We start from the raw sequence: 12,924 nt of genomic DNA on the forward strand, positions 1-12,924 counted from the left end.
TGTTCTTGCAGGCCTAGCACAATGCTCGGCACATGCTTGATTCTCTGTCCATCTGTAGTAAGAACCTTGTGATTGCATTCCTCTTTTCATTTAGGAATTTCTTTTTCTTTTTCCATTGTCCTTATTCCTTTTTTTTTTTTTTTCTTTACTGCTTATAGAAAGTGAAGTGAAGTCCCTCAGTCGTGTCTGACACTTTTCGACCCCATGGACTGTGGCCCACCAGGTTCCTCTGTCCATGGGATTCTCCAGGCAAGAACACTGGAGTGGGTTGTTCTTACTTTATGTTGTGAGACCTTGAAGAAAACTTTCTGGCACCTGATGGATATACATCCTTGGAGGTGTGTGGAGATATTTAAATAGTAAAGGTGCCTGCCCATTTTCTTACTTCCTCTCTCTTGCCTGGCTCCAAGCTGTTGGAAATGATTAGGTGGGAATATCTACTTACTTGCCAAAGGAAGGACTGTTGTTGAAGCTGAAGCTCTAATACTTTGGCCATTTGATGTGAAGACCTGACTCTGGAAAAGACTCTGATGCTGGGAAAGATTGAAAGCAGGAGGAGGAGGGGGTGTCAGAGGAAGATATGGTTGGATAGCATCACTGACTCAATGGCATGAATTGGAGCAAACTCTGGGAGACAGTGAAGGACAGGGGAGCCTGGCACCTTGCAGTCCATGGGGTTGCAAAGAGTTGGACACAACTTATGACTGGACAACAACAACATCTACTTACTCACTACACTGTTACACATGCTACCAGAGGAGATCAATTAGAATTGCTTACTTAAGAAAAATACCTGAAACTCATTAGTGCTGCTCCTACTCATTGTGTACATTTTATTTATTTAGGTTGTGTACATTTTAAAAGCATTGACCTTGCGGCTCCATTTGAGACATCCTGACCTGGTGACTCTGTCCTTCTGAGATACTCTGTTTACTCCTTGTATTTAGAATGCCTGGCTTAAAACTCTTGGCTTTAATATTCTGCATCCCGAATGCTCTTAGTTGTCAGTAAAACTGAGCCTGCCTACGCACTCTTCTATTCTTGATTTATAAATAGGTTCAGCTGCCTAACAATTAAATAGACTATATTTTGCAACATGCACATTCCTTAAGGAGATAGAGGGCAGATGGCTTTTATGATGCTATCTGGAAACCATCCTCCTAACTTTCCTAAGTGTGTATGTTTTGAAGGATTGGCAAGGAGACTTTTGCTCTCACAGGAAGTCTAGTATCCAATTTCTAGCAAATCTTCACAGGGACAGGCCAGGACCAGCTTATGCTGATCAGAGAAGGTCTGCACTACTTCTCTGCAGCACAGAGGTCATGGCTAAACATGGTTGTTGGAGAAGGCAATGGCACCCCACTCCAGTACTCTTGCCTGGAAAATCCCATAGATGGAGGAACCTGGTAGGCTGCAGTCCATGGGGTCGCTAAGAGTCGGACATGACTGAGTGACTTCACACTTTCATGCATTGGAGAAGGAAATGGCAACCCACTCCAGTGTTCTTGCCTGGAGAATCCCAGGGACGGGGGAGCCTGGTGGGCTGCCGTCTATGGGGTCGCACAGAGTCGGACACGACTGAAGCGACTTAGCAGCAGCAGCAGCAACACATGCTTGTGGCTGTGAGGAATACCAGTGACAAAGGCAGTAAGACACCAGAGAAAAGAAAGCTCAGTGGGATCTGAGGAGACAGAGATGTAGTCCTTAGGTAGAATCAAATATTTGGTAAGATTGAAGGAAGGTGAAGGCATGCACATACCAAGGCCCATAAGAGATGTACCTGGCAAACCGGGAGGGGACCCATGGGGGAAATGGCATTAAGGTAACCTGTCAGAACCGGGACTTGAATAACAATACTGGGTATGATACAGCACTTTCAGATATGATATTTATTTTTCCATATAATGGGCTTCCCCAGTGGCTCAGACAATCAAGAATCTGCCTGCAATGCAGGAGACCCCGGTTTGATCCCTGGGTCAGGTAGATCCCCTGGAGAAGGGAATGGCAACCCACTCCAGTATCCTTGCCTGGAGAATTCCATGGACAGAGGAGACTGGCGGCCCACAATCCATAGGTCTCAGTTGGACATGACAGAGCAACTGACACCTTCACTTTCACTTCCGTATAATAATGCATGCTGTGCTGTGCTAAGTTGCTTCAGTGGTGTAATGCAATGAGTGGTGGGATTAAGTATCATCACTTTTTTTTTTTTTTTTCCCGTGGAGAAAATTATGTGAAGAGAAGGAAAAGACTTGTCCCTTAGTTGGGGCCCTCCAGCTGGGTCTCGGGCCCCATGGCCTCATTCTGCTCTCCTGTATCCAGGGTTACGCCACGTGGATATAGTGGGTAAGAAATAAGATCAGACATCAGAGCCCTCAAAGAGACCCAGTTCTAGTCTATCTCTTGCTGTCTACTGGGCATGACCCTGGGCCGAAGTCTTAAGTTCCCAGCCTGTTTTCTCCAGTAAATGTAAGGGGTGGGTCTGGACAATCTCTAGAGTGTAGCCCAGAGGCTGGCTGACAGTAGGGTGTAGCCAATTCGGAGGGCCAGGGACTGTAAATACTGAGGAGCGTGTGCAAACGGGGACTGCCTTAGATGGCAGTAAAGGCTGGGAACACAGAGTCCAGGGTGAGGCACTGGACTCGCAAGCCAAAGCGCCTCGCGAATCGCGTTTGCAGGTAGTGAGTGTGGTAGAATTCAGTTGGCGATTTGGTTAAGTTTACACGTTCAGTTGAAAAAAAAAAAGAAGGAACCCAGGTCTGTCCCTTTCCTAGGACCTGGGGCACAAGAAGGCTGAGAAATCCCGTCGGACCAATGGGGGGCTCCACCGAGCGTATTCTGCGAATCCCCTGAGGGCCGCCCCAACCTCGCGCAGCTTCCTAGAGGGTCAGTCCTGGTGGGCGCTGAAGAACCGGCGAAGAGGAGTCGCCCGCGTCCACGTCCGTCCTCCCAGCACCAAGTGTGCGGGGGCCGCCCGGGCATCCGCCCCGCTCCCCCTACCTCCACGGCCCTGCCTCGCCCCCCTGGACTCCGATCCGCTGGCGGGGGCGCGGGTGATGCGAATTCCTAGAAGCCTGAAGTAGCTGCCCGGGATGTGAAGTTAGGATCCCCCAAAGGATCGCTGAGGTGCGCACTCACCCGCCCCCTCCCCCCCCTCCCCAGGTCACAGAGGGCCTGGGGTCTGGGGTGGGGGGTGGACGAAGGCAGGGAAAACGCCTCTCCCCGTCCACCTAGAAGGCCAGTCCCATCCCAGTCCTGCCAGTCTGGGCTGAGCCGGAGGGGATTTGGAGCGCAGGGCTGGCGGCTGGGTGGGAAGGCGGAGGAACAGCTGGAGGTGGCAGGTAACGGCAGGCCGGGCGAGGAGGGGGCCGGGCCGGGGCGGAGGCACCTCCGGGCCGCTTGGGCACCTCTGGGGCAGCCGCCCGACCTCCGCCGGCTTAGCCCGGAGTAGGGACGGTGAGTCAGATCTCCGGCACCCGCGGGTCGGGCGGGGAAGGAGGGCAAGTCAGGAAATGACATCAGAGGCCTGTGTTTGGGGAGGGGGTGGTCTGTGCCCGGCCGGGGCGACGGGGGCGGTGGTGCCCGCCTGGAGGGGAGGTGGCCGGGGCGGGGGGTGGGAGCGGGGGCGGGAGGACCTAGGCGAAGCCCGCGGCTCGGGGGCCGGAGCAGGGCCCCTTCCTGGGGGAGTTTCCCGCCGCGGCCGCCTCCCCGTCTCTCCCCGCCCCCTCTCCGGGCCGCTCCTTGTATGGTCTGCGCGCCGCGCTCTCCCCGCCCTCTCCCTCCCTCCGTCTTCCCTGCGTCCCTCCCCGCCCGGCTGGACCGGGACGCAGAGTCCGCGGACTCGGCTGCGAGGCGGCCCCTGGCAGACGCGGCGCGCACGCTCCGGCCCGCGGTGAGGCGCGGGGAGCCGCCCGGCGGCCGCCCACGGGGTCGGGGAGCCGGGGCGCCTAGGGGAGCCGGGCCGCGGCGCCGCGGGCGGGGGGTTCGGTCCTCTGCCGGGCTCGGCGCTGCGTAACCCCGGCACCCCCCGCCCCCCGCAGCCCGGCCTGGCCATGGCGGCCCCCCGCCCGCCTCGCGCGATCTCCGTCTCGGCTCCGGTGTTTTACGCCCCGCAGAAGAAGTTCGCCCCGGTGGTGGCCCCGAAGCCCAAAGTGAATCCTTTCCGGCCCGGCGACAGCGAGCCGCCTCCGGCCGCTGGGGCCCAGCGCGCACAGATGGGCCGGGTGGGCGAGATCCCCCCGCCGCCCCCAGAAGGTAGGTGGCCGAGCTTGGGGACTGGACCTCGGCGGGCGCCGGCCTAAGGGGGGAGGGGTTTCGGGAATTCGGGGGATGTCTGGAAAGGTTGCGGCGGAGGGGGCTGGGCGCAGACACCCAGTCCCGAGCAGATGTTCTTAGCTCATCGCCGAGCTCGTGGCTGGGAGCCAGGGCTCCTGGGACAGTTCCAAGTCCCCTCGCCTGGGGGTGGGAGGCGGGAATGTGGGGCACGAATGTTCCCCTCTGGGTCCGTTTTCCGAAGTGAAATGGGAGAAGCACCCCTCCTTTCCCGACCCGGGGCTCTCAGGGCGCCCTGCGAGCACTGCCCCCCACCCCCTTTACTTTCTTTCCCGTATGCTTCGGGACCTTCGAGAGACTTCTTGGGTTAGAGGTTAGGGGTTAGAACCGCTTCTTCAAGGAGGGGAACTTGATGAAGGGTCGGGGGGCCCCTGCTGACCGCCCTCCGTCTCCTTCCAATCCCAGACTTTCCCTTACCGCCTCCTCCGGTGGTCGGGGAGGCAGACGACGCCGAGGGCGCCCTGGGAGGTGCCTTCCCACCTCCGCCGCCCCCGATCGACGAACCGTTTCCCCCCGCGCCTTTGGAGGAGGAGATCTTCCCTTCCCCACCGCCCCCGCTAGTGGAGGAGGGAGGTCCCGAGGCTCCCACCCAGTTCCCATCGCAGGTACGCAGGCCCGGGAGGGGCAGCCTCAGCGGTCACATCCCCAGGGAAGAAGAAGGAGGGTCCTTTTCCGTCGACTTTGGCGGCATCTCTGCCCTCCGGGATGGCGGGGTGGCGGTGGGGAACTGGGATGGGGCGCTCTGACCCCTGCCCCTCTAGCCCAGGGAGAAGGTGAGCAGTATTGATCTGGAGATCGACTCCTTGTCTTCGCTGCTGGATGACATGACCAAGAACGATCCCTTCAAAGCCCGGGTAAGGGGCTGGAGAGCAGGGAAGGCAGGCCAGGGAGGAAGGGCGTGGGGCTGGAACTCCCGCCCAGGGCCACAGCCTCCTCTAAGGCACTTCTCTTCCCTCTGCCTCCCTTCGCAGGTGTCATCTGGATATGTACCCCCGCCGGTCACCACTCCATTCATTTCCAAGTCCAATACTAAGCCTTCAACGGGGGGCACCGCACCCCTGCCTCCCTGGAAGTCCCCTTCTAGCTCCCAGCCTGTGTCCCAGGCTCAACCTCAGAGCCAGACACAGTTCCATGTCCAGTCCCAGCCCCAGGCCAAACCCCAGGCCCCTCCCCAGCCTGTGCCTTTGGCCACCACCCAGCCTCGAGGGCCCCTAGCTCCATCTCCAGCCCCTAAGTTTTCCCCGGTGACTCCCAAGTTTACCCCTGTGGCTTCCAAGTTCAGCCCTGGAGCCCCAGGTGGACCCGGGTCCCAGCCCCATCAGAAGCTGGGGCCCCCTGAAGCTCCCTCTTCCACTGGCACCGGCTCCCCTCAGCCCCCAAGCTTTACCTATGCTCAGCAGAAGGAGAAGCCCCAAGTGCAGGAGAAGCAGCACCCAGTGCCCCCACCGACTCAAAACCAAAACCAGGTGAGGGATGCAGGGAGAATGGGCTGATTCCCCAGGGGCTGGAGGCCAGGGAGTCGGGAAGACCGGTCTGAGCCCTGGGGGCTGGAGGCTGGGCTAAGTCCAGGATCCTGAGCCTGAGTCGGGTGAGGGGTGGTGAGATCCTTTTCAGCCTCTAGGGTTGGATGGTGGAGAAAGTGCTTTTGGGGGAAGAGCCTGGCAGGGTCTGAGGCTGGGTGGGGCCTGACTGGGAGTGAGGTGAGCAGCACAGACTCTGAGTTAGGGGGAGGATTTTGTGCACCTTCCCCTGTGCCCTGCCCCAGAAAGTTAAAGAGAGGGATGAGATCATCAGCGGTCCAACTTCAGATATTCCCCTTTCTTGGATTCTTGAGTTAATCTCTGCTCTGCTACGCGCTTTCCCTGCCCGAGGGCCCATCTGGTGATAAGAGCCACTGGCAATAAACGCTGGTAAACACTGGCTGAGGCAGCCAGCTACTGCTCAGTGCCAGAGAGCTTGAGCCTAAGGGAGTCAGTGGACCTGTAACCATTCCTCGCTCACAAGACCCCAGGCAAGTTAGGTGAACTTTGAGCCTCTGTTCGCTATCTACCTTCACAAAGGTGATGAGGATTACCTGAGCCAGAGCTGATGCTGGGGGTCTGCATCAAGCACATGAATGCTCAAGGTAGAAAAGTTATCACTCCTGTCTGACCATTCCTGCCTTGCAGTTCAGGAGACTGATCTTCTGGGTTTAAGGTGTCTTGCCAGATACCTGGTCCAAACATCCATGAAGTTAACTGACAGCATGGATTTCTGTGTGTGTGTGTGTGTGTGTGTGTGTGTGTGCAAGGCACAGTGTAGGAAGAGATGCCAAGTGCCAATGAGTTTTGCAGAATTTGGTTGTTACAGGAACTCCAAACAGGGAGCCAGTGTGGAGGCTGGCACATTAGGAAAAGGCATCGGGTGCTGGTATGCCTTTAATGATGGCAGGATTTTAGAATCCAGAGAGGAGAGGGAAGGGCATTCCAGTGGGAACAGCATGAGCAAAACTCAAGGGCACAGATATACCAGGGGTGTCTGGAGGACAGAACGTGGAAGGCCCCTGGGGGGAAATTTTAGAGCTGTACTTAGAGGTGGGTGGGGATTTGCGGGGGGGCAGCAAGGATGAAATAGTGCACCCAGGAAGCCTGGGGGTCCTGGAGAGGCAGGAGTGTTGTCTGAGCAGAGGTGTGGCTGCGTCTGGAGGTTTTGGGGCAAGTTTTTCCAGCAGAGGTGTGGACTAGATGCAAAGGTCAATGACGCATGGGGGTGCGCTCCTGGGTGATGGTAACATTGGCAGAAATGAGAAATATGGCCCAGATCAGAGAGCTCTTATAAAGGAAGCGCCTCCAGGCTTACTGGCTGATAAGGAGTTGGAAGAGGATGGGAGAGGAGTTAAACAGAAAAAAAAAGCCCGGATGTGTTGGGGAATGACAGCGTTGCTGACAAAATAGAGAAGTCCAGAAGGGGAAATGGTGTGGACGGGAAGGGGAGGGTCCGGCTGTTAGCATGTTGAGCAACGGGTTCCAGGAGGATCTCCTTTCAGCTGAACTGTCATTCAGTCAGAAATGGGGGGACGGGTGGCAGGAGAGGGCCAGGGCGAGGTGTGTGAACGCAGGGCGGTCGTGGTTGGTCGTGGGCGGTGACAACTGCAGCCCAGGGGCGGCTCACACCGGAAGGGCTGGGAAGGAACCTGGGTGATGCTCCTGTGCACCTGGGAAGCGCGAGAAGAATGACAGGAGGAGGAGAGTCACGAATCAGGGTGGCATCTCCGTGGCCGAGGAGCCCCATCGCTGGGGCTCCAAGGGGGGTGAGGGCTAAAGGCCAGGGATTGGACGATTCAGGATTCAGAAGCTGTGTCCTTTTGAGGGGGTGGTGAGAAACTTGGGAGTTGCCCAAGTAGCCTGTTCTTAGAGGTTGGCAGAGAAACACCGAGGGAAGACGTGTGTGCGTGCGTGCGTGTGTGTGTGTAGGGTTGACATTAGGGGAGGAAGGCTCAGGTGTGTGTGTGTGAACCAGGAGGAAGAAGCCTGTGGAAGAGACAGGTTGGGGTCCCTGAGAGCTGGGTGCACTGTTGGTGCCAGCTCCACCCTCGGGGCATTTCCAGCCTAGAGACTTTGGACGGAGTGGCCTCAAGCAGGCTTTTGTGATGAGGGAGCTCAGGCTGGCTGGCTTCCAGCTCCTGGGTCACGTAGGAGGTGAGGTCATCTGAGAGCGAGGGGGCAAGGCCGCGGGGGGCTGGAGGCGATGGAAAGGTTTGGAACAGCTGCTCTGGGGCAAGCAAGACTGGGAACCCGCAGCAGCCAAATACCACCCAGCTGCGCCTGGATGGAGGGTGCGAGGGCCCTGCGGTGTTTGGTGAACTCCCTCTGCAGTCGTCTCCCCACCTACTTTCTGCAGCTGGGAGGCAGAAACAGGAAGCAGGCGGTGGCCTGGGCCCAGGGTTGATTGAGATCGGACTAGATAAGCAACGGTAGCCGAATGGTGGCAAGGGTGGCTGTGAGCGCCTTGTGGAAATCAATGGTCAAGGGAACCGGGCCTGCGGGGAGGCCAGACGGAAGGAGCGGATGCAGAAGGCATGTGGGAGAGGGTTGGGAATCAGAGGCGCAAAGGCTTTTCCGAGCAGGTTCCTTCAGGAGGTGAGAATGGGAAACGGGGAGGATGTGATGGTCGGGAGGTCGAGCCCAGGGTCTTGGAGGTGGCAACCAGTAAATCTCAGGTCCGAGGGGTCCCACCGTGGAAGGTGACTGAGCCGGAGGGACGTTTGGAGCTGTTGGAGTTGAAGAGGCGTGAGTGCCATGCATGATGCACCTGGGACGTCGGTGATGGCAGGCAGAGAGGGGGAAATAGCGGCTGGATTGTGTCATGGAGGAGCATGGATACCCAAGGGGAGCTGATACTTCCAAAGAATGGAAGAGGCATCTAAGTGGCACCAGAGAGCAAGGGCTGGCTGTGTCCTCTTCCTCTGTCCCCAAGATGTTGGGAGGGGAAGATTGGGAGCGGAAAAGGTGAAGCTCACGTAGAAGAAGGGGCTTGCAGGAGACTCCCACAGTCAGCTGAAGACAGGAGGAGGCCGGGGAAAATGGCTGAGAGCTGGAACGTCTACAGCGGATGCAGCTCTTGATGCAGACAGGTGTGAGGGTGGTGGAGCCAGGGCTGGGGGCAAGGTGACCGCGGGAAGAGGGAACTGGGTGGCTTTGAGGTTCTCCGTGTTAGGGACTGAAGGCATTGTCAGGTAGAGCGTTCAGTGGTGGGGCCGCAGTCCTGGGTGGATTTAGCAGTGGAGACCCATGCAGCATTCCTGGGGGACCATGTCATGGAGATGCTGTTACAGGTCGGACAGCCCCCGTGGGGCCTCCTCCAGGGATGTCTCAGGGTTACTGGCACTGCCGACCCCCCAACTTCACCCCCACCCCCAATCTGCAGCTGTCTCAGGACCCCCTGAACAGGAGGGGCGGGCTGGCCGGAGAGGGGCCACTGGAGAGTGGCCCTTCTCTGAAGCCTTCTGGGGAGGGCCTGGGGTCAGCCAGGTGGTCCAGGAATGCCCCTCGAGGGAGGGACCCTGGGACATCTGTGTGGGAGCTGGGCACTGGGGTTTAACCTGACTCCCGCTGTGTTGTACCCTCACGCTGACAGGGGCTGCCGGGCAGCCGGCGGGACGGGTAGGTGTGTGTGCGTGGGCTGCACCCGCCACCGTGCGCCGGTCTCTCCGTGGGGGCCGTGTCCCAGCATGCTCTGTGGGGTTAATGCGTGGCCTGGCGTGCTTGGTGCTTCCGTGACCTGAGCTGCTGTGTGCGTGGCCTCCGTCCGCTCAGTCGTTCCGGCCTGTCTGTGTCTTCGGGCAAAGCGGGTGGCAGGGTCTTCATCCCCTGATTTGTGTGGTGCTGGGGGGTCGGGGAGGGGAGTTGAGGAGCTTTTGGGGGTCCTGAGTGTCTGGAAAACAGGAGAGAGGGCGGGGGGCGGGATTCGTCCTTTTCGGGGAGAAAGCAGAGAAGGCAGCTGGGGTGGGTTCTTGGAGGGTGGTGACCCTTGAGAGAGAGAGAGGGCATGAAGAAAGTGTTGGGATTTCAGGTGCGCCCCGCTGGGGCCCCGGGGCCTCTGACACTGAAAGAGGTGGAGGAGCTGGAGCAGCTGACGCAGAAGCTGATGCAGGACATGGAGCATCCTCAGAAGCAGAGTGTGCCCGTCAACGGTGAGAGCCCACCGCCCCGCCTGGAGGGACGGCCCCTCCGTTTCCGGGCCGTTTCCAGGCCTGCAGCTCCCGGCCCTGTCTGTCTGATGCCAGCTGACCCCTTGCAAGCTCTTTTTTTGCCATTTCTCCTGTTTCATCTCCATCCTCTCTGGCCTTCCCAGAGTCCTGTGGCCGGTGTCATCAGCCCCTGGCACGTTCGCAGCCCGCGGTTCGCGCTCTGGGGCAGCTCTTCCACATCACCTGCTTCACCTGCCGCCAGTGTGAGCAGCAGCTCCAAGGCCAGCAGTTCTACAGCCTGGAGGGGGCTCCGTACTGTGAGGGCTGCTACACCGTGAGTGCCGGGGTCGGGGGTACGGGGGAGGGGGAGTCGGCACCTGGGGCTCAGCCAGGGTTGGGGCGGGCACGGGGCAGATGTCTGGCCCTGGGGTGCCGGTTCCCTGCCCGCCTCCAGCTGCTGCCCGCCCCCTCCGCAGGACACCCTGGAGAAGTGCAGCACCTGTGGGCAGCCGATCACTGACCGCATGCTGAGGGCCACAGGCAAGGCCTACCACCCGCAGTGCTTCACCTGTGTGGTCTGCGCCTGCCCCCTGGAGGGCACCTCCTTCATTGTGGACCAGGCCAACCGGCCCCACTGTGTCCCCGACTACCACAAGTGAGGACCCCCTGCCCACCTCCGGGCCTTTCTCTGGGTGCCAGTGACGGTTTGTTTGTCTGGGAGCCAGGCTGCCCCCAACCCCAAGACCGCTCTTCAATCTCTGGGGCTTGCTTGCTGTCCCCACCTCCTGTCTGTGGATAGCAGGGACTGGTTCATCTGGACTTGGCTGTCCAGTGGCCTCTGGCCTTCCCCTCCGGTTCATCCCCTTCCCCAGCCCGGGGCTAGCTCTCAGAGCTTTCTTTTGGGTGTGGTCTTGCGTTCAGCGCTGGCCCCCGAGTGACTTCTTTTCACACGTAGGCTGCATTCTGCCTTTGGAGATCAGCTGTTTGGAGCTCGGGGTTTCCCCTTAGAAACAGTGTTTACATGGTAGCTGCTTTCTGAGGCCAGCGGCAAGGTTCCCATGATGGAACCAAAGGGCGGGAAAGCTGCAAGCTCGGACCCCCACCTCCGAGTGTGAGTGGGGTGTAGGTTTCCAGGGCTTCGTATCCTTCTGTGCAACCCCCCTCTCCCCCCAACCAGGAACCAGGCCAAGGCACGCATGTGACAGGGGTTAGTGAGGGCCAGGGGTCTGGATTGGGGTCCCGGATATTGGGTCCTCTGGGAGTGCTTTGGGCAGGGGCTGCAGTGTGCGTGGTGGGGGTGGGGAAGGACTTGGCAGCGGTTCCTGGGGAGAGGTGGGACCTTCCGATAAGCAGCCAGCCTTCGGCCTTTCTTTTGAGCCTCCTCCACCGAGGCTTGTGGGGGCGAGATGTACAAAGCAGCCTGCCGTCTCATCTCCCTGCGTGTGGGCGGGGGTCAGCGCCCGGCGCCCCGTCCTGACGCACACCGGCTTTCCGCCCCGCAGGCAATACGCCCCCAGATGCTCTGTGTGCGCGGAGCCCATCATGCCGGAGCCTGGGCGCGAGGAGACCGTGCGCGTGGTTGCTCTGGACAAGAACTTCCACATGAAGTGCTACAAGTGCGAGGTCGGCTGCACCCCCGCCCCGAGCCCCTCAGGGATGGGAGGCTGGTGGGACGCTGCTCACGGGTCAGGCGGTGGACGGTGCTGGCTTGCAGGACCCGGGTGCTGCAATTTTGAGGGTGGGCAGTGGAGGCGCCCACACCCGCCCCGCGAAGATGCGTCCTTGGCTTCAGGATGGCGGTGTGGGGTTCTTTGTGAGGTCACTGAGTGATACAGCAAGGAAAGGGGGCCGACCCACCGGGAGGGAAGGGTGCGGCTTTGTCATGGGCGGTTGGGGGTCTCTGCAACGTTAAAGGAGTTGGAAGAGAGGTGAGGCAGGTGGGAGACGCCCCACTGGAAGCAACCACTGTCCATCCTGGGGGAGAGTCCTCGGGCACAAAACTGTGGGTGAGAGAGGTGGGGATAGGAGTTGGGGGGGCTGTGGATGGGCCAATGCAGAGAGAACAGGGCTGAGCCGTGAAGCGTCTGGCCTCCCGATATAAAGATGGAGGTGGGGCATGTGGGTGGGGAGCCTCGAGCTAGCACTCTCTCTGCTCCTCCCAGGACTGTGGGAAGCCCCTCTCCATTGAGGCGGATGACAACGGCTGCTTCCCTTTGGATGGCCACGTGCTCTGCCGGAAATGCCACACCGCCAGAGCCTAGACTGAGTGAGGACTGGCCCCCTTCTCTGACCGCAAGCCCATTCCCCCATCAGCGGACCGCTCACGTTGAGACCACATCCCCTTCACCCTCCCCACAGTTATTTTTTGACGTCCAGCCCCTCCCTCCATACCAAACCCCACCCCAGTCTCCCTCGTGCCCTTATGTGGCCTCGGGGCTGCAGAGTCCCAGCCCTGGGGTCCAGTCTCCCCAATCCTGCAGGGACCACCCACCATCGTCCAGGTAACCCCGCCTGAGGGGCACCGGGCTGAGCACTGCTGCTTGCACTGCTGCACCGACGCCCTCAGCCTGCCCTGAGCAGCCCTGTCCTCTGCTTGCTAAGGGCCAGGAGATGCCCACATCCGACCTTCTGGAAGGCTGGGCTGGGCTCGCCAGCCTGGACGTTCCCCACACCCCCAGCCCCAGCCCCTGTGCTGCCAGGTTGTGGCTACAGCTACAAATAAAAGACAGTGTTTTCCAGAAGGCTTAGTAGTTGACTCTTTTGTACCTACAGCCCTTGAGGATGAGATGGAGGAGATGTTTAATTGCTCAGTCGTGTCGACTGACTCTGTGACCCCATGGACTGTAGCCCGCCAGGCTCCTCTGTCCATGGATCTGTCCACGGAATTTCCCAGGCAAGAAGACTGGAGTGGGTAGCCATTTCCT

The 12,924-nt window shown here is 59.4% G+C and overlaps 1 protein-coding gene across 2 annotated transcripts; it reads left to right on the plus strand.

Moving 5' to 3' along the window:
- Positions 1 to 3,102: 3,102 nt before the first annotated feature.
- Positions 3,103 to 12,741, plus strand: ZYX (zyxin). 2 transcript variants are annotated; one of them, XM_019959230.2, is made up of 10 exons: positions 3,103 to 3,126; positions 4,041 to 4,254; positions 4,738 to 4,937; positions 5,094 to 5,186; positions 5,304 to 5,798; positions 9,883 to 10,003; positions 10,165 to 10,334; positions 10,477 to 10,655; positions 11,503 to 11,623; positions 12,163 to 12,741. In XM_019959230.2, exons 2-10 carry the CDS (start codon positions 4,053 to 4,055, stop codon positions 12,259 to 12,261), a joined length of 1,680 nt encoding a protein of 559 aa, XP_019814789.2. In that variant the 5' UTR covers positions 3,103 to 3,126; positions 4,041 to 4,052; the 3' UTR covers positions 12,262 to 12,741. The 2 variants fall into 2 exon arrangements, with proteins under 2 accessions (XP_019814789.2, XP_019814788.2); XM_019959229.2 differs by lacking the exon at positions 3,103 to 3,126 and adding an exon at positions 3,736 to 3,892.
- The last annotated feature ends 183 nt before the right edge of the window (positions 12,742 to 12,924 follow it).

The sequence above is a fragment of the Bos indicus genome, chromosome 4 (assembly GCF_029378745.1).
Source record: "Bos indicus isolate NIAB-ARS_2022 breed Sahiwal x Tharparkar chromosome 4, NIAB-ARS_B.indTharparkar_mat_pri_1.0, whole genome shotgun sequence".
NCBI classification, from domain to species: Eukaryota; Metazoa; Chordata; class Mammalia; order Artiodactyla; family Bovidae; genus Bos; species Bos indicus.

Coding starts and splice junctions, on each gene's coding strand:
- ZYX (XM_019959229.2), top strand. CDS start 3,746: ATGGTCTGCGCGCCGCGCTCTCCCCGCCCTCTCCCTCCCTCCGTCTTC. Junction 5,187..5,303: donor ACGATCCCTTCAAAGCCCGG/GTAAGGGGCTGG, acceptor CTCCCTTCGCAG/GTGTCATCTGGATATGTACC. Junction 10,335..10,476: donor ACTGTGAGGGCTGCTACACC/GTGAGTGCCGGG, acceptor CCCCCTCCGCAG/GACACCCTGGAGAAGTGCAG.